The 27,999-nt window shown below is 43.1% G+C and overlaps 1 protein-coding gene and 1 pseudogene across 1 annotated transcript; one reads left to right on the forward strand and one right to left on the reverse strand.

Annotated features, from left to right (window-relative positions):
* Positions 1-270: 270 nt before the first annotated feature.
* On the reverse strand, positions 271-13,994 carry LOC121436939 (annotated as a pseudogene).
* Positions 13,995-14,431: 437 nt separating this feature from the next.
* Etfbkmt (electron transfer flavoprotein subunit beta lysine methyltransferase) lies at positions 14,432-27,995 on the forward strand. The gene is made up of 4 exons (XM_041636857.1): positions 14,432-14,454; positions 16,577-16,591; positions 24,212-24,342; positions 27,014-27,995. Exons 1-4 carry the CDS (start codon positions 14,432-14,434, stop codon positions 27,355-27,357), a joined length of 513 nt encoding a protein of 170 aa, XP_041492791.1. The 3' UTR covers positions 27,358-27,995.
* The last annotated feature ends 4 nt before the right edge of the window (positions 27,996-27,999 follow it).

The raw sequence follows: 27,999 nt of genomic DNA on the forward strand, positions 1-27,999 counted from the left end.
GTAGTAATATTGCTGGGTAGAATTTGTTACACATCACACTGTTTCTTTATTTCTTTTCTTTTTTTAAATTTTTAATTCTTTTAGGTAGAACTTGGTGCTCTTTAAATTAAATGACCACTAGGTGGCACCACACCACCAGTTACCTAAAGATTGGGCTGGGTTTAGTTCTGCAGCAAGGGTTTACAGGTGTGAGCCTGTGCTGTTTGCAGACCAGGAACTAAATACAGGAAATTCTCAGATACCCACAGAGCTGGAGTTAGAGATTTGTCATTAGGCAATTTGTTGGCGAGAGAAGCTGGAAGAATGAAGCCCTAGAAAACCAAACTCCCCGCAGGAGTTGGTGTGCAGGTTATTCTTGCATTGCACGGGCAATCTTCGGTACTGAAAAAAGAAAAAGGAAAGAACATGATTGCTCCTAGGTACGGTGGAGGAGAAAGTTTATTGTAGATAAAAGAACATAGTCAGAGGCAGGAACATCTGGGAGAGTCCAGAGTGGACATGACCAGGCTCAGTTGGATCATGTGCAGAGAGGGAGAGAGGAAGGGATAAGGGAGAGAGAGGAACCCGTGAAGCAGCCAACAGGCCAAAGGTCCTAAAAGGGAGGGTAACCAAAATGTCTAAATTATATAGGGAAGAGCCTCTGAGGGAATTACAGCCCAGTCCCTGGGCTGGAGAGTTCGGGATCGAGGGCACAAACCAGATCCAGCTTGATATATTAAATTCGCACTTCAGCCTTTGACCCAGGAGGGAAACTTAACAGGTACAATTTAGCTTATTCATTGCTTGCATCTGGACTCAGTTGTAAAACTGAGCTGAGTTATTTATTAGGAAGATAGCTACCAAATGTTCGATTTATAAGTAATATTACCCCTCTGCCCCCAGAAAGGGCACAGGGTAGAGGAGAAAGGGCAAATGCCCCAGCTTTCCCAATCCCAACTGGTAGGTTTCACATCCTGTCCAGACATATCAATTAAGAAAACAATTTATAGTGAATGAAGGTCTAGAAATAAGAATGAAAATATAGGAATAGAAATATAGACATCAAAGGTTTGGATATAGAAGCTTAGGCTATAGGAAGAAAGACACATAAAGCTATAAACCCAGGAAGACTACCAACAGCTTTTTCAGCAGATCAAGGGTCAGTCATTCACAGTGAGCTATTTTCTCAGATGCTTAAGAAGCTTCTATAAGCTTAGGTATTTCATCTTACAGCTAGCTGTTTTATTTACAAGGCTGGAGCTTCTCTCTGCAAACTGAGAGTAGTTTCCTGGCCATCCTTGATCAACGACAGATAGGAGCTTTAGGAGACAGAGATCTCTGAGTTAGGCACTGTCCCTGCTATGGGAAACTGGCAGCATCAAAGGGAAAACTAGGGGCTTCAGCAAACACTATCTAGAAGTACCAAGGAACTGAAAAATGAAGATTGTAAAGTAAGGCAATCTGTATCTGAGTTTTACCCCCGGACTGTAAAAATTCCTTTATTCAGACCTGATGCCTGATGCTCCTTACTGTAAGAAGGGGACCTCGAGGACCCATTTTTGGCCACAGTGTCAGAAGCCTGAACTCTGTCTGTGGTCTCAGCTGATAAGCTTCTGTGCCCCGCGGTCTTTTTCTTTGTAAGTTTGCTTCTGGTTTTCCTGGAATCTGGTTTCTGGAATAAAGTTTGCTTCTGGTTTAGACTTTGGTGGTGTGTCCCCATCTTTGTGCGACCCCCTGGACCCAACAGTGGAAAGCAGAGACTTATCAATGTGGCCGTTGATAAGTTAATTTAAATTTAATTTTAAAAAATTAAAAATGACAAACTAGTGCCATAGAGTTTTTGCCAAGGAAGTAATATGCCTTCTGAGTGAGAAATTGTCCCCCACATTTAGAGATTAATAAGGAAAAGTCTCTTTAATAATAGCCCTTGACTGGGTCTGGCTAATGCACAAAAAGGAACCAGGCTTAAATGGAAAATGTTGCCAGCTTATATATCATCTTAACATACACCGTGTTATTCCTTTGGTCCACGCCCACTCCCAGCAACCGCTGATCTCTTGTCGCCATCTTGAAGTTCCCTTCCTGCTGTCCTCTCTTCCTGGAGCACGCGTATTCCTGCTTCTCCCCTCTTTCTTTCTCTTCTCCTTCTTTTTCTACTCTCTCTCTCTGCCCCCCTTCTCCCTTTCCTCTAATCCCCATAACCCCCTAAATAAACATTCAACATGTTTTGTCTGTCCATGTCTCTGTCTCCTGCCCGCACAGTGCGACCAGCTCGCCCCTCCGCGGCTTTCAGGACCCGGCCCCAGGTTACACTTTGAACAATTTAAATAGAGACAGGACTCCGCAAGTCTGGTTACTTGGACAGAAGGGAGATTTACACAGCAAAGACATTGCCAGGATTACTTCTTATGTACCCCAGGATTATTTTTTTCTTATAGTTGTCACCCAGGTTCATCTTGCCTACCTGATAGAATTATGCTTTTCTTGGTAAAAGCACAGGAAACTTAGTGTCAGACTTAATCATGGCTGTGACAGCACCCCCTCTCCAAGCCTATTAGAGGTATGTTCTTTAATAAGGGAAGGAGCCTAACGGCCAGTTGTAAATCAGGGTTGTCCTTATTTGTTATGGAAATAATGGGTAATAACCTCGGGGCACAGGAATTGAGTCAGGTTTTTTATTGAGTGGTAACTAAACTAACTGTATGCAGGCACCTCAAGTCAAATCACCCCATTTCTGCATATATGGTTTGTTAAATTTTGTCCGCAAAGTCTCCCAAAACCAATAAGGAGACCGAATCCCATGTAAAAGCAAAGAGCCTTTAATTTATTAAAATCTGCAAATTCCTTCTCTCCGCATGTCCATTGTATTGGAATAAACGGAGAGCCCCGGGCTCTGTTAGAGTTGGGTTTTTAAAGTAGTAAAAGGTGGGGGTGAGGGTTTTTGAGGCTTATGATTCCTGATTGGCTGACATTTGTCTAGGGGTGTCCAGGTGAGTGTGTGCTGCAGTTGGAATGTTAGGCATTTTCTTTGGATGGTCTGTTTTTGGGTGGTGCTCAGGTAATCTCAGCTTGTGGTCTTCCTGCAACCGGGCAGCACTTGACTCGGGCCCCCACCAAGTCCACGGAGGGCTGAGTCCCACTCTGGCAGGTGACCATGGCTGGAAGCAAAGAAAGAACTTCCTTCGGGTGATTTGTTCACATTTGGTTTATCATGGCTGGCTCCTACAGAGCCAGTCCTGCCTGGAACTCACTCTGTAGACCAGGCTGGCCTCGAACTCACAGAGTTCCACCTGCCTCTGCCTCCCGAGTGCTGGGATTAAAGGCGTGCGCCACCACCGCCCGGCCGGATTGTTGTCTTGAGAATGTGTACCCAAGTCTATCATCTTTTAGCTTTGTAAGGACAGGATGGCCTAGCTTGATATTTAGCCAAGTTAGCAAAATACTGAGCATTGTTTTTGGTTTAAAAGTTGGGAAATACATGTTTATTTTTGCCTGAGGTTAAAGATGGGGGGGGGCATATTTATTGTTGAAATATATATAAAGCCAGCTTGAGCTATTTTGGGCTGCCACTTACGTTAAATTCCATCTGGTGGTCAGACTTTTCTTTCTTTCTTTCTTTCCTTTTTTTTGCACCAATGTCCCTTCCCTGTCTCGGGATCTGAACTTGGCTGGGACAGCTCTCCAGAAGACTTTTTCTTCAAACAGAATTAGAATTTAGAGTTACTGAGGACGTTTCTGTTAAAGTCTTGCTCATTAGGTCCTATTCCCAATGCTTCTGCCTGGCAGTTCAGAGAAGATGACCTGGCTAACAGCTGCTGTTAAGTTGATAAGCCCCTTGCCTCTTATCAGGAAGAGCATAATTCTGCCTGGCAGACAAAGGTCCATGTTAACAGCTGGCCCAAAATGCAGTTCTGGCCTGGACTGTTTCAAGATAACTATGACAATTACCCATTTGTCCAAATGACCAAAATCTGCAGGTTTTGTCTCTGAAATATTGCGAGGACTTGACAGCCAGCCCTAACCTGATAACCCTGTGTTTTCGCCTGCCCAGAAATGAACTGCTCTATCCCAGTGATAATTTACACAGGTCCCTGGGATGACTAAAGAAACCTAATATGGAGCCAGGCATCCCTAAGGGCTGTTGACCTTTTGCTCTGGAATGTCTGGAGACCCTAGTGGCCTACAGGTGAGGTAAGAATAGGATAACGGCTGTGAAGTATTGACAGCCACCTTTGCTTCTGTAGAACTTGCTTATAGCTATGGGAAAGGAATAAAATGGCAGGGAAGTAAGAAACAACCGAGGAAACAAAACAATTTTCCTGCCCAGCTGTGAATTCCATGGGTAGCTGTAATACACACCTTTCTGATTTCTGCCTTAAAACCCCATCTTAATCCTTTTTCTGCACCTGCATGCTGTTTGGCTCTAAGGCAAATCCTTCTGCAGTAAGAATAAATTCATTTAATCTAAATTTGAATTGAGCCTAAGTCTTTGGTTTCTCCCAGTGGATTCGAACACCACAACAACATGTTTGGTTGCTCAACGTGTAATTTGGCGGCAGGAACCTATACACAATTTACAGGTAAATGCATATGTAAGACTACAAAGTGACAGTACAAACCTGCAGAGGGTCTGGAAGATTTCTGGTCCAGTCAAGCCTCCCTGAGCAATAATTAGGAGTTCAATAAAGCCTTTCTCCCATTATCTGGGTGCTTAGAGTGACTTTGTCTTTCAAAAAAAGATTTATTTGTTTATTATGTATACAGTATTCTGTCTGCACGTATGTCTGCAGGCCAGAAGAGGGCACCAGATCTTATTACAGATGGTTGTAAGCATGGTGTGGTTGCTGGGAGTTGAACTCAGGACCTCTGGAAGAGCAGCAGTCAGTGCTCTTAACTGCTGAGCCATCTCTCCAGCCCCTATTTTTATTTTTTTTTGTTTGTTTATTTTGTTTTCCAAGACAGAGTTTCTCTGTAGTTTTGAAGCCTGTCCTGGAACTAGCTCTTGTAGACCAGGCTGGCCTCGAACTCACAGAGATTCACCTGCCTCTGCCTCCCGAGTGCTGGTGTTAAAGGCGTGCGCCACCACCACCCGGCCTGGAGCAACTTCTAGATGGGTTAAATGCATCTGGAGCAACTTCTAGATGGGTTAAATGCATCTGTTACTTCAGGAGCCTGGCTCAGGGTCACTTTCATGGTGAACTCTCCTGGAAGTTCCAGCCTCTGGCTACACTCTCCCTTTTATCTACAAAGCTCTCCCTATTCTACCACACCACGGACCCTCACGTCCTGCCTTATCCAAACCCAAGCAGGGCTGCTTCCCACTACTCTGTATGGGACAGTAGGTGGAGAAGATATATAATCCATATAATTTAACTTATTTGGGCCTCTTTTTGGGTATAAAATAATAGTACAGATAGTGTAGATGTTGTCTTAAACCCTGGGTCAAATGGCTGAGGTGTCTATCTAACCTATCAAAGAGGATCTGGTCACCAGGTACTTCCAGCATCCCTTGGTCCCTAGTTGTTATAGTGTATGTCTGGTATACCCTGTCCTCTACTGGATTGCCTGAAAGCAGATATTCTATAGAGACACTTTGTCTCCCAACCTATCAGACTACTAAACAATGGATACAAAACACATGGTAATGTCCCTAGGAATCTCATGTCGGGAGAAGGAAAAGTTTCCAGCCAGAGATTTCACACAGTTCTAATAACTTGCCAGACCATTTTACAGGACAAGACAAAAGTCCAGATAATGATGGTGAAACAATAACCCTCTTTGACCAGGGCTGTTTAGACGTCCATACTGCTAAGCTTTGATCTCACTTCAGGACCCGGAAGAAGGACTCTGAGGTAGTTCACTACATCTCTTTGTCCTTCTTCCTAATGTAGCTACACCGAATAAATCTCCTTTCTCTGCTTTCTAGTTTAATTTGGCTCCTTCAGTTGGCTTATTGGGGATGGGTACTTGGATCTGACCCGGGAAACAAGTTGTGACCCCTCCCAAGTTAGATACCAATGGAGACGTAGGTTTGGAAGAGAAATTGAGACAGGGATAAGAGGCATGCACAGTTAAGCATTCATGATGAAATACCAGAGTCCAGCTGCAGAGGAGGGCAGGGCCTGACATGGGAGGATGGAAGAGGGGTGAAATCAGAGAGAGGATACTTTTTAGTTTTACGAGAGATGGACAGAAAGGAAGCACATGTAGCTCTGGTGCCCTACTCCGACAGCCTGCGTCTCTCATAGGCTTTATTTATACACAAAATAATTTCCTCATAGATCTTGATCATTGATTACAAAACCTTTCTAAAGTCTTCCTTGATTAGACAAACATATCAAAGTAAAAGAAGGGAAATGAGCAAAAAGCAATTTTTTTTTATTTTTGCTTCTTTTTTATTGTTTTTATTGAGCTACACATTTTTCCCACTCCCCTTCCTTCCTCCCCTCTGCCCTTCTACCCCCTCCTGTGACTCCCATGCTCCTCCTGATTTATTCAGGAGATCTTGACTTTTTCTCCTTCCTACGTTGATCCATGTATGTCTCTCTTAGGGTCCTCTTTGTTGTCTAGGTTCTCTGGGGTTGTGGACTATAGGCTGGTTTTTCTTTGCTTTAAGTCTAAAAGCCACTTATGGGTGAGTACATATTATATTTGTCTTTCTGGGTCTGGGTTACCTCGCTCAATATGGTTTTTTCCTAGATCCATCCATTTGCCGCCCTCCAGTCTTAAAGATTAGATCTGCATTAGGTGCTCCCTTTGGACGTTGGCTGCTGCTCACGATTGGTGTTTGCTGGAGCTGGGTTCTCTGCAAGAGACTGCAACACTTCTTGATAATCTTCTAGCTCTTGTTGTTCATTGATATCTAATGTGAGCTTTTCCATTCTCAACCTCTCCTCTTGTTCTGCTTGCTGCTGGTTCCAGCCATCTGCAGCAAGCTGGGACAACAAGGGCACATTAAGAATCTGAAACTGCTGCTTATTGCCTTTTCTTGTTCACATGACAGATGGCATTGCGTCTGCAGACTCAGTCTCCCTTCCTCCCCACCAAGTGAGGGCCCTTTCCTCAGCTGGCTTTTGAGATGCAAAGGAGTAGCAACATCAAGTTGGTGCACTTTAACAGATTCACCACTTCTCTGCTGAATGTTTTCTAGCATTGTTGTCCAGAGACTGAATGAACCCTCATCTTCTACACGAGGAACATTCAGCCCACCCCCTTTAACCATCCATCCTCTCAGCACTCTCTTCACCTGCTTCATTCTCCTTGGTGGAGTCTGTGAGGTCGTTTATATTTTCCTCTTCCTCTTCTTCTCCCTTCTCCTCCTCCTCGGAACCCTCTTCTTCTGGCTCATTCACTTCACTTTCATTTCCAGACTGTTCTTTAGTTTCAGCTCCTCCTACTTCTTCTTCATCACCCTCTTCAAGATTTTCCCCTTCTCTCATAGAATCTTTGGACTCCTTGTCATTTACTAGGCCTCATTTTATTAAGAATTCTCCTTCTAAGTCTTGTTCCTGCCTGATGGATTCTTCCAGAGAATTACAGAGTTTGATCTTTGGCCTCAGTAGTTCTAGTTTATCACTGAACATGTAATCTATATCAGTAGGAGATGGATGGTCTTTCATCCAAACCTCCAAACTTTTCTTCCACCAAACATAATGCTGAAAACATACAAGGAAGCAGTCAAGCTTTTGTTTACTGGAGCCTCTGTCAAAGCACTGGTCACAGGTATCCAAAATAATACGTACTAGTCTATTTCTGAACAATTGCTCAGGAGGGTACAGTGAACTTGGAGAACCATCAGGGTTGACACCAAATGAAGTAAAAGAATAAAGAGTTCTGAAAACAACAGATGATTCCCCCATTCTGTAATTATAAAGTTCTCCTAGAACTTGGCACTACTGACATGCCTCTGGCTAAAGTTAGGTTGGTTAACCTCCATTTCCAATAGAATCTCTTCAAGTACTCCATCTACAACATGGATTCCAACGTCCTCCTGGTAGAGTACTAGTCTTACTATGAGGTTGGCCACACAGTGAATGCCAGATGTTTATCATACAACAAATAACATAGTCTTTTACTTCTTGGTCTTGCTGGGCAACTTTCACATCTGTCTCAAAACCTCCTCAGTAGTGACCTCAGAGAGATCCGTATACAAAAGTTTTCTGACCCACTCCTGAAGTGGAGGACGTTTCTTTCTCACAGTCTTTCCAGCTGGAGGTGGGTTGCAATAGTAATATGCATTCTCCACCATTGTAACATACCGTGCATCAGCATGCATTGCTCATTTTTTTCTCATCATTTGTTCCAAAAGCACACTGGTCCTCAGGTGTGATTCTGGAGATCTGAAAAGAAATCGTCCACAGGTCTCCAGTAGAGTACATGCCATTCAATATGATAATGAGAAAGTCTGACAGAAGCATCTTTAAACAATGCAGTGCATCATTTTTGGTGAACATCTTAAACTTGATTAGTTCTCCAATAAAACCAACTGTTTTGTTCTTTGTTTCAATGTTGATCTGGTCCCCCCTCAGCATGGAACAAAGATCCTCTGCTACATCAGACGTGCAGGGATGAAATGTAGCCACCAAGCTTGCATAAAGCGGTAGCAAATACAACCTTTGTCTAGAAACTATGAAGAGTACTCATATCAACTTTTTCCTATTTGCCTTTGTGTTCATGTTCATGCAAAAATCCATGGCTGCCTTGTCAATTAGATCTCGGTTGACATAGGCAACGCTGGAGGAAGGCACCTACTGTGAGTTTGAGGTGAGATCCAGAGCTGGCTTCTTCATCTTCTTGTTCTTGTTCATCAAGGAGTTTCTTTGTAAGGTCTTCAGCTTCATCTCCACCTTCTAACTCCAGCGAATCATCATTAATCTTTAGATTCTCCAACTCAAGTTCCAACTCATCAGACTTGATACCTCCTTATTATCCTTTGGTTCTTTCGCCTCTTTGGAATCGTCTTTGTCAGCATCTTTGTTCTGATAAACAAGATGGCTAGAACAAATGCTTTCAAATCAATGAGATTTTCATAAAAATTCCAAGTGTCTTCATCTTATCATATACCACCTTCTAAGTCATAGTCTCCAGGTTTACGAGGTGTAAATATATCGATTCCAGGTCCATGCTCTTCTGGTGTTGGTTTGTCCTGAGGAAGATCTGACATATTTTCATCCAGAGGTCTGCTAAGGATTGAGAATTTGCCAGCAGCTTCTGGTAAGATATTGCAAATTCCTCATACTGTTTATGCACATCTTCACTTAGTGCGCCTTAGAATGCAGAATGCGCCTGTTTTGCCTCTCAGTATTCTGAAGCTCCCTGTGTTCCCTTTTCAGGTGTTTGGTCAAAGATGTAAATTGCTCCTTTAAAAGATTCTGGAAAGGCTGTTGCTTCTCTGGACTCAGGAGGAAAGTTCAAATTAAACTTCTCTGTAGCACTCTTGACTTTCCTTGGTGTGAGTCCAGCATTATCATCTCCACAATGGCGACAGAAGCTAATCACCACAGAAACATAAGTGTGGGATTCTCGATCAGCATTAATAATACTTTTTAGCTCTTCATAGATCAAGGAAAGACCTTCCTTGTCAGTGAAAATTCTATGTCAATTCTGCAATGATAAACAAGTCAGTTCTTAGCTTGGTGATGTTAGGCATTTTCTCCTCTTTCCTTGCTTCAAATGCTTTTTCCACACCTGAAGAAGTGAGGGCAGGAAGTCAGCCACCGCTGGTGAAAGAGGTGCTCTGCACAGTTCACACTAGAGACTTTTAATTTTGCTTCCACAATGGACAGTACGGCTTCTGCAATATATTTGCTTAAATTCAGGCCATTAAAATCATGAGACAAGGAGTCTCTCTGTTCCCTAATTGTTCTTAGTTTCTTGACAAAAGTAGTACTTTTCTTTATGCTCGAATCTAGGCGGCTGAAGAAGTTTTCCTCTGGTCAGTTGTCTGGAGCGTTTTGGTTTTTGCTACGGATTTCCTTTTGTAACTGATGCTATTCCCAAGTTTCCTGATGAAGCTGAAGGGATTCTTCTTTCTCTTTCAGCTGAGCAGCTGCTGCTTCTTGCTGCTGGCAAACAGCCAATTTCACGAGAACTAAAATCTAACATCAGTTCTTTTAACTAAATGTCTTTTTTCTTAAAATCAGTGCCATAAACCCTTGTGGTTACAGAAATACTAGACAGGATTTCTCTAAGTTTGACTAAGTTAATAGATCAGAAGTTATATCATCTGCTATATCAAGCTTATCCTGTATTATTTTATTAATCTACTATGATGAGTATCTGATCTTTCTACGGAAACCTAATCCCTCAGTCCCCCTTAGGTCAAGTGGGGACCAGGTCTTTATCCCCCTTACCCACACTGTCGATTGCCTTGGTGGGCTACTCAGTCTAGGGTTAGTAACCCACCCGGCAGTCAGTTATTCCAGGGTCACGGAGAGGCACTACCTGGAAGATAATGGGCTAGGAAAGTGGAAGGAGGCTAAGCGAGAATTCTTGTCAAAGCCTCAGTTTATTAGAGACGGGGTACAACTTTTATAGGGTAAAGAGTTGGGGGATGGGCACAGGGGCCTGGGCTCTTGCCGCGTGGTTCACGTTGGTCACATGGTCCGAGTTGGTCACATAGGCAGGAGGTTGTCTTCGGTCAGGTCACTGTAGGCCAGGAAGTCAGGAGTTGACACACCTAGATCCCTAGATAGTTTGGAATGTGGGGTGGGTTCCGCTAACAGATAGCTCTCATTAACAGCCAATTTGGGTGTGGGGTAGGCTCTGTCAATAGAACTATTCCTAACACAATTAAGGGTGTGGGGTTCTCTGCAGACTCCCCAGGGTGATGGTTCTTGCAATGATTTTAGGAGGAAATTGGCTCCTAACAGTCCCCTGTTTAGTTTTTTCTTTTCTTTTTCCTTTTTCTTTCTCTTTTCTATTTTTCTTTTATATCTGACATAGACTGTTGGGTCCGGGTGTCACACAATGATGGGGGACAGACCACCAAAGTCTATTAAACCAGAAGCAAACTTTATTCCAGAAAAAGAAAAAAAAATCACCACGGGGCACACAAGGCTTCTCAGCTATAGCTGTGACCACAGCCAGAGATGGGGCTTCTCTAGCTGTGGCTATGGGGGTTTGGGGCCTCCTCTTGTAGTAAAATCAAGCACCAGGTGCGGGTCAAAGAGCTTTTACATCCTCAAGGTCAGGCTTAAAGTCACATTACATTTTAAGTTTCATAACTTTTGTTTAGGACATTAGAAAGTTAACTCAGAGCGTTCATGAAGGCCTGTGACAGTTTTCACTATCCTGTTGATTGCCTTGGTGGGTTACTTAGTCTAGGGTTAGTAACCCACCTAGCAGTTCAGTTATTCCAGGGTCACGGAGAGGCACTACCTGGAAGATATGAGCTAGGAAAGCGGAAGGAGGCTAAGCGAGAGTTCTTGTCAAAGCCTCAGTTTATTAGAGACGGGGTACAACTTTTATAGGGTAAAGAGTTGGGGGATGGGCACAGGGGCCTGGGCTCTTGCCGCGTGGTTCACATTGGTCACATGGTCCGAGTTGGTCACGTAGGCAGGAGGTTGTCTTCGGTCAGGTCACTGTAGGCCAGGAAGTCAGGAGTTGACACACCTAGATCCCTAGATAGTTTGGAATGTGGGGTGGGTTCCGCTAACAGATAGCTCTCATTAACAGCCAATTTGGGTGTGGGGTAGGCTCTGTCAATAGAACTATTCCTAACACAATTAAGGATGTGGGGTTCTCTGCAGACTCCCCAGGGTGATGGTTCCTGTAATGATTTTAGGAGGAAATTGGCTCCTGACACTATCCCTGAAAGAATTCAAGGCAGAGAGTCACAGCAGAGGACAGTTAAAAATGAAGGGACTAGGAGCAGAGGGCCCCCTAGAGGCAATAGCTAGAAGATAACCTTTGTTTGCAGGACCTGACTAGCTGGGAAGCTGGAAGGCAGGAGACAATTGTTAAAAGTTTACCTCTTTACACAGTGGCTGCCAGATGTCTGTTCTTAGGGCAGAAAGTGTTTGTTCAAGGTTAACACTGCACAGGCCTTTAATCCAGCACTAGGGAGGCAGAGGCAGGCGGATCTCTATGAGTTCGAGGCCAGCCTGGTCTACAAGAGCTAGTGCCAGGACAGGCTCCAAAGCTACAGAGAAACCCTGTCTCGACAAACAAAACAAAACAAAACAAACAAACAAACAAACAAACAAAAGAAAGGTTAACACTGGCTGCCAGTTTTATCATTTTTTTTCCAAAATGTGTTTGGGCTTACAACTCTATATTTCTATATTCCTGGACCAAACCTTTTATTTGTATTTTATTTCTGGACTCTTTAAGACCATCTCCTTCCTTTGACCTTTGAAGTGCTGTTCTCTGTCCCTTATTCTTTCTACAATTCCAGAAAAGTCCTGATCTGACAAGTCTGCTCAGGAAGACAAGGCGGTTCACTGAGCCAGAACGTGTCCTTGTCATAAACTCTGTCACAATATAATCCCTACAAACCTCAAAAGGCAGAAGAACATCAAGATGCCTAAGACGGGCGTATTTGTCCTCAAGAGGGTATCAAGGTTTGTTATTAGTTTTATAATCAAAATCTTTCCCTATCCATGCTAATTCCATGTTTCTGAGGCAGAACAAGCAAAAACTGTGTAGCAAATTCCACCGAGGGGCAGTGAAGGGTCATTCAAGGTCATCTCCACACAGGGATCCTTGTCGAAGTGCCCCCAAGACCTTGGTGCTTGGCATTGCCAGTGAAGGTGTGCTCTGGTCCTCATTGTCTCAGGTCTGGTCCTGAGGAAGTTATTATCTCTGTCACATCCTGAGGGAACAGTCTGGTTCTCCTGAGATGATTACTTCTGCTCTGGGATAAGGGCCTCCCAATCAGAGATAATTGTTCCCATCTGGATATAGCAGGCCCTGGGGGTAGTTTGAGCCCCAGTTTACAAAGATGTTAATCAGTCATGGAATCTAGGTGACTCCAGAGGAATAAAGGAAGCCATAGAACCAGAAGGACAAGATGGGGGTTATTCAGGCAGTAACCTTCATAACCAGTTTCCTGAACTATTCATCTACAAACTGAATAAAACAGGTACAAATTCCTATTTTTAGTGTCCCTTGCTGGTATAACAGGCAGAAATGTGTGTGTTAGGTTATGCTGGTGGCAGCTCCATGGCTTCTCACTGACTCTGCCTTCTTTCTCCCAGCATTCAGTTTAGTTTTCCCGCCAAGCTCTACTCTGCTAAGCCACCGGCTGAAACAGATTCTTTATTCATTAACCAATAAAAGCAACACCTATACAGAAGGACCTCCCACACCAGTAAGGAAAACACTGATGGAGTGAGACAACCTCTGGTCTCTGCATTCTTTGACAAGTGCACCAGCACACACCTGTACATATCATATACATAAATGCAAGCTACTCATCAATAATGTAGGCCATTAAAACATATTGGTTACTATAGAAGAAATCTAAGACTACACTGGAATTTCGGAGTGTGGGTCCTATTAGCAGGAGTAAACACACCATTCATCTGAGGCAAATGATGATACATTTGGTGCTGTTACTTGGTAGATGGTGTCATCCTTCTTGGAGGCTCCTAGAGATTATAGTTATGGACAGATGGAAAACCATTAATAGGATGGTAAAGAGCCTTGAACTGAAGGTTTGGCAAATCATTAATAAGCCTTGAACTGAAGGTTTGGCTCTGGTAGTGTTGGCTATGGTTGGACCCCAGGTAGGCCCCCTTATTATGTAGGGATTGCAACTATACCCACCCCATGGTATAGTTAGTCCTACAGAACAGAAGAGGACTGAATCTATTGTTTCTTAAGGATGGAGGTCTCTATATGGCATTGTGGGGAACTTGTTTTTATGCCAATCATTAGTCTGAGATACATTAGCAAAAATAAAACAAAACCTGATGGATAGGGAGGAACAAAGGAGACAGGCCGGTAACTGGTTCCAGAACCTCTTCTATTTTATTTTTTCTTTATTTTACATTCCAGCCAGAGTTCTCCATCCCACCCCTCTTCCTTCCCCCACTTCACCTTTAGCCCACCCCCTATTCATTCCTCCCAATGGGTAAGGGATCTCATGGACAGTCAACAAAGCCAGAATCTCATAGTTTGGTTCCCTTGGCTAACCACCTTGCTCACTGCCTTAGCGAGACCACTGGTTCTCCTTCTTCTGCTTCTCATAGGGCCTAGCATTCTCAATGTTTTAGTTAAATTTGTTCAGTCTAGAGTTAACTCAGTTAAGCTCATGGTCCTAAGGATCCAATACAATCCCTTATGTTTGAAAATAGATAAACAAGGATTTGAATAATGTATAAAGATAAGGGGGGTAATGTAAGCCATTTTGAGTAAAACTTCCATTTTGAATAGGGGTCAAAAAAATATAAGTTCCCAAGACCTCCTTGGGTAACTGACATCCTGTTTGGCAAGCTGAGTCATGAACATGGGGAAGCCACACAGTCACAGGTGAATCAACCAACAAGAACAGGATAAGTGTACCACAAAGAAATGTCCCTAGGAAAGTCTCCAGTCCCTGAATCCTGACTGGTAAAATCCTGGAATTTCGATTTGTGGCTTTTGTGGTTTTTGTACTTAAAAAGCTGTGTAGCATTTTGGCTCGGAGTGACAGTTCAGCTCCCAAGTCTGTTCTGTGTCCCTGACTGGTCCCAGATTGATGACAATAAACTTTTCTTGCACTGACTTGGCGTTTGAGCTGTGTTGAATCCAAGTGGACCCCATAACAGTAGCCTTTATGCTTAGCATGGAAAGACAAGATCAGCCATAAATACTGACTCTTAAATCTTTTCATTTTATTTATTTATTTATTTATTTATTTATTTATTTTTGAGACAAGGTTTCTCTGCATAGCCCTGGTTGTCCTGGAATTTACTCAGTAGACCAGGCTGACCTTGAACTCACAGAGATCCGCCTGCCTCTGGCCCACCCCTGAGTGCTGGGATTAAAGACATTTACCAACACTGCTCAGATTTTTTTAAACCTACCCCCCCCCTTCCTTTTTTGAGACAGGATTTCACTAAGTCTGGAATCTTTCTGTAGCCCAGGCTGGTCTCACAGAGCTTCACCTGCTTCTGCTGGCTAAGTGCTGTGGTTAGAGGCGTGAGCCCCTACACCTGGTGCTTAGAACGTTTCATTTCTACTTTTAATTACGTGCATCTGTATGTGTTTGCGTGCATGATTGCAGATGCCTAAGGAGGCCAGAGAGAGGCATTGGATCCCCTTGGGCTGGAGTCACAGGCAACCGTGAACCACTTTGTGTGCGTGTGAGCGGCAGACTCAGATCCTCTACAGGCACCACACGTTCAACCACTGTGCCACATCTCCAGCCCCTAAATACAGACTTCTAAAGTTTTTATTACATTTATTTATTTGGTGTGTGTGTGTGTGTGTGCTGTCGGAGGACACTTGTAGGCTCTGTGGAATTCAGGTTGTCAGGCTTGGCAGTGGGCCTGAGACACCTAGTTGGGTACAGCTTTGGTTTTTGTTTTTCTTTTGAGACTGGTCCAGTCCAGTGTCCAGAGCCCTGGCTGAGTATGACCTTGAACCTCTTCCTTCCACTCCTGAGTGCTAACTAGGATTAGAGATGGCTCCCAGGTCTCCTGCTACATTAAAAACTCTTTAACAACCGAGCCAGGCCCCAATTCAGATTTTGGACAAGAATCTGAAGAGCATTTCTCTTAATTGTAAATTTGGATACAACAACATGGCTGGTCATTTTCTTAGTTTGGGATATATATTTTTTTCTTTCTTGTATACTATAGCAAATTTTCATTAATGAAAGTGATATCGGTTAATTTTGGAGTCATGAGTTGAGGGACCAGTGGGAAATCTAAACTCATTAGAAAGGTGGATATAAGAGATTCAGAACCAGGGGCTGGAGAGATGGGTCAGCAGTTAAGAGCACTGGCTGTTCTTCTAGAAGACCCAGCACCCACATGGCAGCTCACAACTGTCTGTAACTCCAGTTCCAGGAGATCTGATACCTTCAAACCAAAGCATATAAAATAAAGTTAAATGAATTATAAAAAGAGAGAAAGAGAGAGAGAGAGAGAGCGAGAGCGAGCGATTCAGAACCTGAGTCCTACAGACTGAAAATTGCCTTAGGCTGTGACTTTACAATAGGGGATACTATGATGTATCGCAACTCAATGTGTTATAAGAGGTTCACTCACCTCTCCAGATTTAGACTCTTAGAAGTGCTTGGCCTGCAGTGCTGACTGCATGCAGTGCTGCAGGTTTTATAAATCAGAATTCGCCGGACACGGCGCATGGAAACTGTGCAGTTGCGTCTCTAGGGACGGACGTGAGGACGCGGCCCCTAGATTTAAGGTTGCCAGGTTACACAAGGATTTTTTTTAACGTTCTCAGCTGCCTTGAGTACTGAGGGCGGTCCGAAACAAAACACAGCTAGGAAGAGGGGCGGAGCTGGTGTGTCCTGGCGGCTGCGCATTCCGAGTTTCTCCGCCTCCAAGTTCCTGCTGCTCTGTTTTTACTGCTGCTGGTTCAGACTTCCTGTCCCCAAGTCCGACTCGGTGCACTTTTTTTTTTTTTTCTTCTTCTACGCGTGAAGCTCCAGCAAAGTCAGGTAAGGCCACAAGGACCGCACTATCCTTTTAAAAGTAGAGTCCTGTCCTTTTTTTCTTTTTTCTTAGAAAAGTAACGTGGTCACAAGCATTGTTTGGAATTTAACCTTTTTATTTCTTTGCTTGAGGATAAGGTCTCACTTTGTATCCCTGGCCCGCAATGCAGCCCAAACTGGCTCGAATTAGAGGCAGTCCTGCCCTAGCATCCCAGACAGGTACTGCTGTGCCCTGCATTGTTTATTGTTTCCTTACACCTCTGTCTCTCTGTCTCTGTCACTCTCTCTCTCTTTCTCTCTCTTTCTCTGTCAGAGGTAAAGAGCACTTGCTGATCTTGCAGAGGACCAAGGTCAGTTCCCAGTACCCCCACGTCATGTAGCTTGCAACTGCCTCTGCAGACAGTCACATAACACTCGGACACAAATAAAAATAAATCTTTAAAACAACAAGCCAGGCATAGTGGCTCATGCCGTTAGTGTCTGCATTCTGGAGGCAGATGCAGGTGGATATCTGTGAGTTCAAGGTGTGAGTTCCAGGACAGCCAGACCTGCATAATAGAGAGATCCTGTGCCAGAAAACAAACAAACAAAAAATGGTATTCCTCACTTTTCCTTACCAAGGTATACTTTGGGTTATAAATATTTTAAGTTTAGGTTTGGTAAAGTCGAATCAGTATTGACAGTAATTTAGAAGTTGGTGTCCTTGTATTACAGTGAAGTCCACGCTGGGTATGATGGCATATACCTGTAGTCTCAGCCCTAGAAGTTGGTGTCCTTGTATTACAATGAAGTCCACGCTGGGTATAATGGCGTATACCTGTAGTCTCAGCCCTAGAAGTTGGTGTACTTATATTACAGTGAAGTCCACGCCGGGTATGATGGCTTGTACCTATAGTCTCAGTTCTCAAGAGACAGAAGCAGGAGAATAGCCGCAAGCTTGATGTCAGATTGGTCTGCATAGTGAATGCCCGTGCTGCCTGGGCTCCAGTCTAAGTCTGTATTTGATGGATATGAGTGTTTTGTCTGTTTGGTGCCTAGCAATGCCAGAAGAGGGCACCAGATGCCCTGGAACTGGAGTTATAGTTGTGAGAGGCCGTGGGGGTGCTAAGAACTGAACCTGGGTCCTCTGTGAGAGCCTCAGGTGCCCCCCCCCCAACTTCTGAACCATCTCATTAGCCTCAGCTCAAGTCTGTTCTAAAAACAAAACAAGTCTACGGCCATACCACCCTGAACACGCCCGATCTCGTCTGATCTCGGAAGCTAAAAACAAAACAAACAAAAAGGTATACCTTATTTCATTTTCTTGAAGATTGTTGTGAAATAAAAAGCCCTGTGTATTTTTGTGATTATGGATTACAAAAAGGATTTCACAATTGAAAAAAAAGGATTGTTTTTACCCAAATTGATAAGCCAAAACTGTCCTCTGACATGAACTTGCACTTGTGGGTTGTTAGAGCATAACGAGCCTATTTTCTTGTTATGTTGAAGGATATGGACTAAGAATTTTCAGTATTGTTTGTTTGTTTGCTTGTTATAGAGATCCAAAATTCCAGTGTCATCTAAGTGGAGAGGCAGACCCTCATTCTGTCTGCTTGGGGAGCAGTCCTTTTAGTAGCGACACTGACAGACCCTGAGCTTTGGAAAAGTACTAATGGCTTTCCGCCTGAGTTGGAAAAATTCCAGGAGCCAATGGATTGCTATCCTTCTCATAAAATTAGAAGATTTGTTCTGTGGGAAGACAAAGTCACCTCCAAAACAGCATCCTGTAGTGATCTGTGCTGTCGTGTGCATCCTTGTAATCCTAGCACTTGGTAGCTGAACCTGGAGGGTTGGAAGTTTGAAGCTATCCTGTGATGTGTAGAGTTCTTTAGAAATTTAAATAGTCTCTGTGTACTGACATACTTGACTTTGACATTACCTACAAGACACACCTCTGAGAATGGCTACTAGGATTTGCTTTTGTTAGGTAATTACTGTAATAAAAAACACAACCAAAAGCAATTTGGGGAGGAAAGGGTTTGTTTTGTTTTACACTTCCAGGTCACAGTCTTATCTGGAAGTCAAGTCAGGAACTTGGAGGCAGGAACTGAAGAAAGGGCCATGAAGGAGCCCTGCTTTCGGGCTTGCTCTTCATGGCTTGCTCAACCTTTCTAATACCATACAGGACTACCTGCCCAGTGCATTGTCCCCAGTGGGCTGGGCCCTCCCATAGCAGCCACTGGTGTGGACCCTATAGGGGCCATTGCTGCTTGACAAAGTTCCAGCATTTCGACTCCATGGATCACAATTCTCCTGTACCTTTTTACTTTCATTTTTAATAATTCTCACTATGTTTTATGGGAGTTAGTTCCCTTATGCATTTTCCTTTGGGAAATTTTGTGTGGGCTTTGAAGGACGAAAATGTATAAAATGGCAGCCTCTTGAAACAAAATAGTTCTTTGGAAAAAAAACCCTTCCACCAAGGAACCATATAGCTTGATAACTCTGCCTGCTCTCATACAAGTTAACACCAAACTAGAAAGTTTAGATAAATAACATATGCTTGATAAATAAGGTATATTTGATAATCAAGATTTATAAATTTGTAAGGTCTACTCAGGTTAACAGTAACATTTGTCTAGCTTCATCTTTGCTTACCTTAAGTTTTAGCTAGTTGGATAAATTAAGCCATATAAAAAACTGTAATAATCTATAATGGAATATCTGGTCCCCCAAGAAAGTCCTTTCCCCAAGGTCAGGCATTTAGACAAATCACCTGTGGTAGTTTGAATGTAATTGGCCCTCATAATCTCATAGGGAGTGGCACTATTAGAAGGTGTGGCCTTGTTGGAGGAAGTGTGTCACTGTGGGGGCGGGCTTTTGCTTCAGCTTTGCATAGTGTCAGAGTCTACTTCCTGTTGCTTTCTGATTGAGATGTGGCTAGCACCATGTCTGCCTGCACACCACCATGCTCCCTGCCATAGAAACCGTAACTAAGACAGAAGTTGGTACCAGGGACTGAGGCATTGTTGTGATAGGCCGGACCGTGATTTGTTTGGAGGATTTTGGACTTTGGTAGTTTGGGTTAGTGGGATACTCTAAGCACTGCTTACTGGGTCATTCTAGTAGGAACATGGAAGACAATAGTGTTGTTGATGATTTGACTGTCTAGGGCTAGATCAATAGATTCAGAGGAGAAGAATTCTGATATGTTGCCTAGAAATTGTTCTTGTGATATTTTGGTGAAAAATGTGAATGCTTTTTGTCCTTGTCTGAAGAGTCTGCCTGAGACTAAAGTGAAGAGCTTTAGATTAATTTCGTTGGCAGAGGAAAACTCTGATAAAGATCTATAATGAAAAGGAGACCGCTAAGGTGGAAAAATACAAAATGTACAGTTCAAGGAGAAAAGGAGCACCAGGAAGTGGAATGGAGTTAAGTCCTGTGTTCAAAGAGATCAACAGATTAAAGAAGAACAGGGTATTAAATGAAATAAAGGGAGTGGTGACCTCAGGGTAATAAGAGAAGTGTAGAGCCAGGTGTGGTGTGCACATCTTTAATTCCAGTACTCAGGAGACAGAGGCAAGTAGATCTCTTGAGTTTGAGGTCAGTTTGGTCTAGAGATCTAATCTCAGGACAGCTACGCTTAGGCAGTGAAGGACAGAAAGTTGGTGAAGATGTGGTTAAACAAGGGGGTCATATTCTAGCCCCAATAAGCTGCAGAACGTGGCAGCTTCTGGAGTTAAGTATAGAAGAAAGAGGCTGTGGGATTTTCCTGTAAGACTAAGGCAAGTGGTGAGCCCAGGCATGTGTCAGGGGTGTCCCTGAATGGAAGCCTAGAGAGGCCATTGTGTGAAGCTATAAGGTGAAGCCTGGACTGCCTTGGAGAACCTAAAATGTTGGAGATGCCAGAACCCTGGGATACCTGCTGAGGACAGCTGCTAACAGGGAGTGGAACCAGCCCAAGAGATGTGTTGCAGTCAGCAAAGGTGAAAGGAGTTGGAGATCTCAAGAGCGTTTTGACATCAGTCATGGAGATGCAGAATTTGGAGTTTGCCCAGCTGGTTTTTGGCCTTGCCTTGGTCCAGTGTTTCCTCACTGTGTTCCTTTTCCTCCATTTTGCAGTGGTAATTTATATCCTGTGCCATTATATGTTGGAAGTATGTGATCTGCTTTTTATTTTGATTTTTATAGTGGGTTATAGTTAAGAGATTGCATGAATCTCAGAAAAGACTTCGGATTTTGGACTTTTAAACATTGTTGAGTCTGTGATAGACCGTGGGGACTTTTGAAGTTGAACTGAATGCATTTTGCATCCTGCTATGGTTACTAGCTTATAGGGGCCAGGGAGTGGAATGTGGTAGTTTAAATGTAATTGACCCCCATAATCTCATAGGGAGTTGCACATTAAGGGGTATGACATTGTTGGAGGAAATGTGTCACTGTGGGGTGGGGTTTGAGGTTTCCTACGCTTAGGATACCACCCAGTGTCTCAGTTGACTTCCTGTTGCCTGTAAGATGTCAGACTCTCACCTACTCCTGAACCATCATGTCTGCTTGCACACTGCTTTGCTTCCCACCGTGATGATAATGGACTGAACCTCTGAACTGCAAGCTACCCCAATGAGATGTTTTCCTTATGAGGGTGGACATGGTCATGGTGTCTCTTCCCAGCAATAGAAACCCAAAGACAGATCCCATCCCCTCAGGGGCTTGAAGAAAGTTCCACCTTGCTAAAAACAGAATCATTTCTATCTCTGACAAGAGGGACTTGTAGCCCTTCCATTAACACATAACTGTGGTGACTACGTGACTATTAACTTGTCAAGGTCAGTACTAACTTTCTCCTTTCTTCCCTTTAATCCTCTGTGCAATTATAGAGTATAAAAGGTGTGTAGCCTTTTTTTTTTTTTTTTTTGTGAAGTGGCAGCCATCCAGACTCACCCTCTGATCCTGTCAGTCCTCACCAACGCCACACCTCCTCTTTGGGACCTGGACCCTGATGGAGCTGGACCCCAGGAAAACATTAAAGAAGAAAATGTTTCCTAGGCTTGCCTGCCCATAGGCCAAACTTCTCGACTGAGAGTCCCACTTGTCTCTAGCTAGTGTCAAGTTGACAAAAATCAAAACAAGATTGGATGTTTCCAGTGAAGCTTAACAGAGGGAAGGCCCATCTTGAATGTGGGTGACACCGTTCTCACAAAGAGAAAAGGGAAGAAAGCTAGCTGGGTCCTTGTTGGGATCCATGTGCCAGCCCCAGCATAAACCATCTGTCTGGACCTGCGTGGGGACGTGGGAGTAAAGGCACAACTCACATAGCTTTATTGGGAGGGAGATTCTCAGGGATCCCTCATGAAATCCTGAGTTCACCTTTCACCTCCTGAAAAATTCCTCTGCGTTTATTCTCCAAACAGCCTTTATACCAAACCGTAAACTGAGGGGGAAATTGATTAGCATTCTGTTTCCTAGGTAACCAGGTGAATGGCTTTAGTCACGCCCACATCTACCTATGCCTGCTCTGTCATGTCTTCCTGCTCTGTATGCCAGCTCTGTCACGTAGGTTGAATTAGCATCTCTATCCAGGCATCCTCCAAATTATAGAGAAGGAGCAGAACACATCCTGACCCCTTGTTAGTGTAGGGCCAGCCTGTCTGGAAGGCTACGTGACCATCTCAGGTGTGGTATGGCTTGAGAGCCTGGCTGCCACACCATGTAGAAATATGAGCCCACAAGTCCTACAGTTCTTTTCTTTTCTTCCTAATTTATACTGATGTGAGCGAGCACTCACATACTTTGGCTGTCACAGCCCCCTCCTGCCAGGCCTTCCTTCCCCCTGACAGACAGTATCTCCAAACTGTTCCTTCAGAAGAAACTCTTCCTTACAAGTTTCCTGTTAACTTTAAAAAAAAAAAATACAAAACTGTTTTGTGTATGACTGTTTTGCCTGAATGTTTGTCTGTGAACCTTGTGTATCTGGTGCCCACGAAGATCAGAAAGAGGCATCAGATCCCCTGGAACTGGACAGCTATGAGCTGTCATGTGGGTTCTGGGATTTGAACCTTGATCTTCTACAAGAGCAACAAGTGCTCTTAACTGCTGAGCCAACTCTCCAGCCCTCAAACTAACTCACCCCCAAGGTATTGTTTTGATGCTTCATCGCATAGCTTTACCCCCTTACCTGTAGCACGAATAATAAAAACCCTAAAACAGGTATTGGGGATCAAGCTGAAGATCAGAAAAGCAAAGCAGCCAAACACTAGAGAGACCTTTTACCTCTACCAAATCTTAAAAACAAAAAGGCAAGATCCTGGCTCCATGAATCCTCAGACTCCACACTCCAGTGAGTCTCTTCCCCTTTATATACCTCTCTCTGCCCAGCCATATCCCTCCTGTATCTACCTCCCTAGTGCTGGGATTAAAGGTATGTGACTCCCAAACACTGGGATTAAAGATGTGAGCCACCATCACCTGGATCTGTTTCTGGACTGATCTTGTGTAGCCCAAGGTATCCTTGAACTCACGGAGATCCATTTGCTTCTGTTTCCTGAGTCCTGGGATTAAAGGTGTGTGCCGCCATTGCCTGGCCCCTAGTAGTTTAGCATTGCACTCTGATCCTCAGGCAAGCTTTATTTGTTAAAATATGAATAAAATATCACTACACGTACATAAGATTTTTTATCCATAAGTGAAGCGTCTACCCTATAGGAAACTAATGTCAGCTGTTAAAGAACCTACATGGTCATGAAAGATTCATATGCCTTACTTTGTGTTCAGGTCTGTGTACACATTGACAGTACAGAGTTCCTGGATGGATCCTAAAGACCCAACCCTTCGATGATCCTGCATTAATACTGCAAGCCCCACCTTCTCCTTGAACTGCCTCTTTGCACACAGGAAGTATGAGTGATTGGGATTTTCTCTGTGGCAGGTTAAAGACATCTTAAGTGGACTCTGCATTTGATTCTTCATTTCTTAAGCTCTCATCTTGTTTTTCTTTTTTAATATATATATTTTATTTATTATGTATATAATATTCTGTCTGTGTGTATGCCTGCAGGCCAGAAGAGGGCACCAGACCTCATTACAGATGGTTGTGAGCCACCATGTGGTTGCCGGGAATTGAACTCAGGACCTTTGGAAAAGCAGGCAATGCTCTTAACCGCTGAGCCATCTCTCCAGCCCTCTCATCTTGTTTTTCATATAGCTGTAACTGTTCTTTTTGTTAAGAAATAGTAGCTGAAACAAAAGCAAGTCCTTCTACTTTGCTATAGCATTGGTCATGATTTCATCTGGTTATGTCTTAAGGGGGTGTAGTGGTCAAACACAAGGTATTCCTGTTCCCCAGGAATAGTATTGTTACTCCTGGTCTAGGTTAGGTATGTTCTATACCCTGGGGAAAAATTACAATTAATTGCTTTGTGTGTTTGTGTGTGATAGCACAGGCATGCCATGGTGTGCATGTGAAGCTCAGAGGACAACTTTCATGACTTGTTCTCTCCTTCCACTATGTTGAAGTCAGGTCATCAGACTCGGCAGACCTGCTGAGCCATTTTGCCTGTTTCTGTTTATTTTTATTTTTTAATTATTCTTTCATACTCCTCACTGTTTTTTCCCACCCTTTAGGTATTTCCCCCTTTCTCTCTAATTTAGGTATCTTTTGGATAACCCTGATGTTGTTAGAGGAAAGTCGGTCTTAGATCTTGGGAGCGGATGTGGAGCTACAGCAATTGCTGCTAAGATAAGCGGAGCATCAGAGATCTTGGCCAACGACATAGACCCCCGTAAGGACTGTGTGTTTTAAAACATGTAAAGCTCGCCACTTCCCTTTCAGGATGTATTGAGATAGCTTATTGCCTTGTTTGTAATCTGATATTGTGAGGTATGTTCAGTGGGACATTATCTGGGGTCTGACAGTGCCTTTCCCCAAGAGGAGCTGATGTGTTTGCAGAAGGATACAAACATGGGGACATGTATGCTAGCTTCTGGGTTGAGAATTCCATGAAAGGTGTAAGTAATGTTGATTTGACACAGATTCGAGTACAGATAAGCTTGTGTCTTTAGAGGATAATTTTTTTCGTCTTTAAGACCCAAGTTGTTGGGTATGGCAGAGGCAGGTAGACTCCAGAGTCCCAGGTCAGCTAGGGCTACAAAATGAAACCCTGTCTCAAACAAAATGGAAGGGAGGAAGGGAGGGAGGACAAAGGCCTACGTGGTGACAGGTAAGCTTTTATTTCATCTGATTTTTTTATGATCCTGTCTTTATTTAGGGTAGAGCCCTCCAGGAGTCTTATTTTATTAAGAGGTTTCAGTTACAACTTAAACTCAATATTTTTTTTCTGTTTACAGCAAACAAACATACAAAAAAAAAATAACCAGAAAGTGTTCCTAAATATCCTACCATTGCTGTTCTATGTTCAATATATAGCTTTAAAAAATTCCCTATAGGGGCTCAGAGGTTAAGAGCACTGACTGCTCTTCCAGAAGTCCTGAGTTCAATTCCCAGCAACCACATGATGGCTCACAACCATCTATGAGATCTGGCGCCCTCTTCTGGTGTATGGGAAGCAGAATGTTGTACACATAATAAACAAATAAATAAATAAATAATTTAAAAAAATTCCCTATAATCCACGTGAGAAAGCTATAGACCACCATGAATATAAGGTCAGATAAGAGTCTTTTATTTAAGCTAGAGTCTGAGAGCTGGCTTTTGTCACAGCGAACTCTCGGCCCCTGTATTAAACACTACAGAATTTATAAGGACAAAAGACCACAATTGAATCACACCAGGTGCAGGCTAGGGGAGTTTTTACATTAAACAAGGGACCATTTCCCAGCAAGGAAAAAGGAAACTGATCTGTTAAACATTTGACAAGCATCATTTCATTTCTCAGAAGGAAGAAACTGTTGTGTCTAGCAGGATGTAGTTCTGGGAGGAATCAGGATATGGGTATGGAATCAGGATAGCTTAATCTCTCTTAGGCCAATTCCCCTTTTCACTTTCCCTTTTTCTTTTTTTGAGACAGGGTCTCATATAGCCCAGGATGGCCTCAATTAACTATGTAGCTAAGGATGACCTTGGATTTTTGATCTTCCTATTTCCAACTCTCAAGTGCCACAATTATGGGCATGCACCACCACACACAGCCTCTTTGTTTTGTTTTTAGTTTGTTTGCTTGAGACAAGGTCTTATGATGTAGACCCAGCTGGCCTGGTATCTCCCTCTGTAGCTCAGGCTGGCTAATACTTGCAGGGATCCTACACATCTTGGAGTCAGAGGTATGCATCATCATGCCCAGCCAGTATATAGTTTATATTGACATAAACTTTGAACTTCTGTGCTGAAAAGACAACAACAACAGGGGCTGGAGAGATAGTCCAGTGGTTAAGAGCACTGGCTGCTATTCCAGAGGACCCAGGTTCAATTCCCAGCCCCAATATGGCAGCTCACAACTGTTTGTAAATACAGTTCCAGGTATCTAACACCCTCACACAGACATGAATGCAGATAAAACACCAATGTACATAAAGCTAAATTCAACCAAAAATCCCTTTTAACAAAGAAGATAAGTGTAAGATTATTCTTACAATTATTTATTTATTCATCTGTGTGTGTGCCACAGTGTGCACCACATGGGGAGAGGAGGACAGCTTGTGGGATTTGACTCCCTCTTTCCACCATGTGTATTTTAGGCTTTGTTTATTTGATTTGTTGAGATAGGTTCTTTCTGTGTAGTCCTGGCTGTCCTGGAACTCCCTATGTAGACCAGGCTGGCCTCAAATTCACAGAGACCTCCCTGTCTCTGCCTCCTGCGTGCTGGACTTAGAGTTGTGTGCAACCATGCCTGGCCTTCAGATGTTGAACTCTTGTTAGATGTAGTGGCAAGCATCTGAACCTGCAGAGCCATTTCACTGGCCCCTATTGTAAATTTAAAAAGGTGTTTAACCACAGAAACTCAGGGGTATGATATGAAAGACATTCTCTTTCCCCAAAAGATGACCTTTTGCAACAAATTACTTCTCTCATCAGTGTTAAGTTCTCGGTTAAGAGGTCTAAATAGCAAATGATACAGACTTTGTACACAAGGCTTACATATCATGGAGTTACAGGATGTTCTTATGAGTTTTTAATAATTAGTAAATTAATAGTTACTAAATTGGAAAAAAATTTCTAAATATGATTGCCCGAGGAGTAGAGAAAGAGGCATATTGTCTGTTAAAGTTTTTATCTCACTCAAAGATAATAAAATTGTTTCTAAGCCAAGTTCAAGAACTCTTTATGCAGAACTCATATTAATCATTGTTGATCAATACTGTTGGTTTAGGAAAGCTTGGGCCAAAACAGAAAATGAAATATAGAGCTTATGTGGGGGGAAATGTGTTTTTAAATAATAAGAAATTAAATAGCTTACTAATATATGCTTATAGACCAATTTATCATGTTTTGTAAAGTTGCAGGAATGGCGATTACACTAAATTGCAAATTAAATGGACTGAATCCATTTCCCATTTTAACCAAAAACATTTTGAATACGCAACCACGTAAGTTTGATCTCATTGTTCTTGGAGATATGTTTTATGATGAAGACCTTGCAAACACTCTTCATTTGTGGCTGGAGAAGTATTTTTGGACCCACGGAACCCGAATATTGATTGGTGACCCTGGGAGGCCCCAGTTCAGTGGACACAGCATTCAGCATCAGCTGCACCAACTAGGAGAGTACACACTTCCAGAGCCAACTCAGCAGGACAACAACGGACTGACCACAAGTGCAGTGTGGGACTTTCATCCCTGATTTGTCAGAGTGCTTTCAAGTGTTTGGATTAAACTCTAAAAATTTCCTCTGTGGGACGTAGTTTAAAGAATGCAGTTCAGTGGGGGTGGGTGGCTTGAGGCTTAAATACCACCACGTGGGAGACTGAGGTGGGTTGATCGCTCTAAATTTGAAGCCAGAATGGTCTACATGGTGAGTTAGTTCCAGGACAGCCAGAACTACATAGTGAGACTCTGATGGAGGGAGTTATTTAAAATTTCTCTGTTCAGCCCTGCACAGTGGTGCCTGCTTTTACAGGTGGTTCTCTGAATTTGAGGCCAGCTTGGTCTACAGAGTGAGTTTCAGGACAGCAGAGCTACACAGTGAGACCTGGTCTCAAAACAAACAAATGGAAATTAGTAAATAAAAAGAAAGAAAATCTCACCTTCCTTGGCTGTTCTACCTTACATAACTGTATGGCTTACTAAAGTTAGTAATGGTTATGCTTCCATTTCATATACCAGGTTGGCAGGATTTTATAAGAACACAATCCTCTAAGCAAAAATAATGTGAATAATACATTTCACACACAACTGATTATGTAGAAGGTATATCTTATATGTATGGATATAACATACACAACTTGCTACAATATTAATAAAATATCTCTGGAAAGATAAGGAG

This window comes from Microtus oregoni, unplaced genomic scaffold (assembly GCF_018167655.1).
Source record: "Microtus oregoni isolate MIOR12 unplaced genomic scaffold, Mior012 000002F_ref0000024, whole genome shotgun sequence".
Taxonomy (NCBI): domain Eukaryota; kingdom Metazoa; phylum Chordata; class Mammalia; order Rodentia; family Cricetidae; genus Microtus; species Microtus oregoni.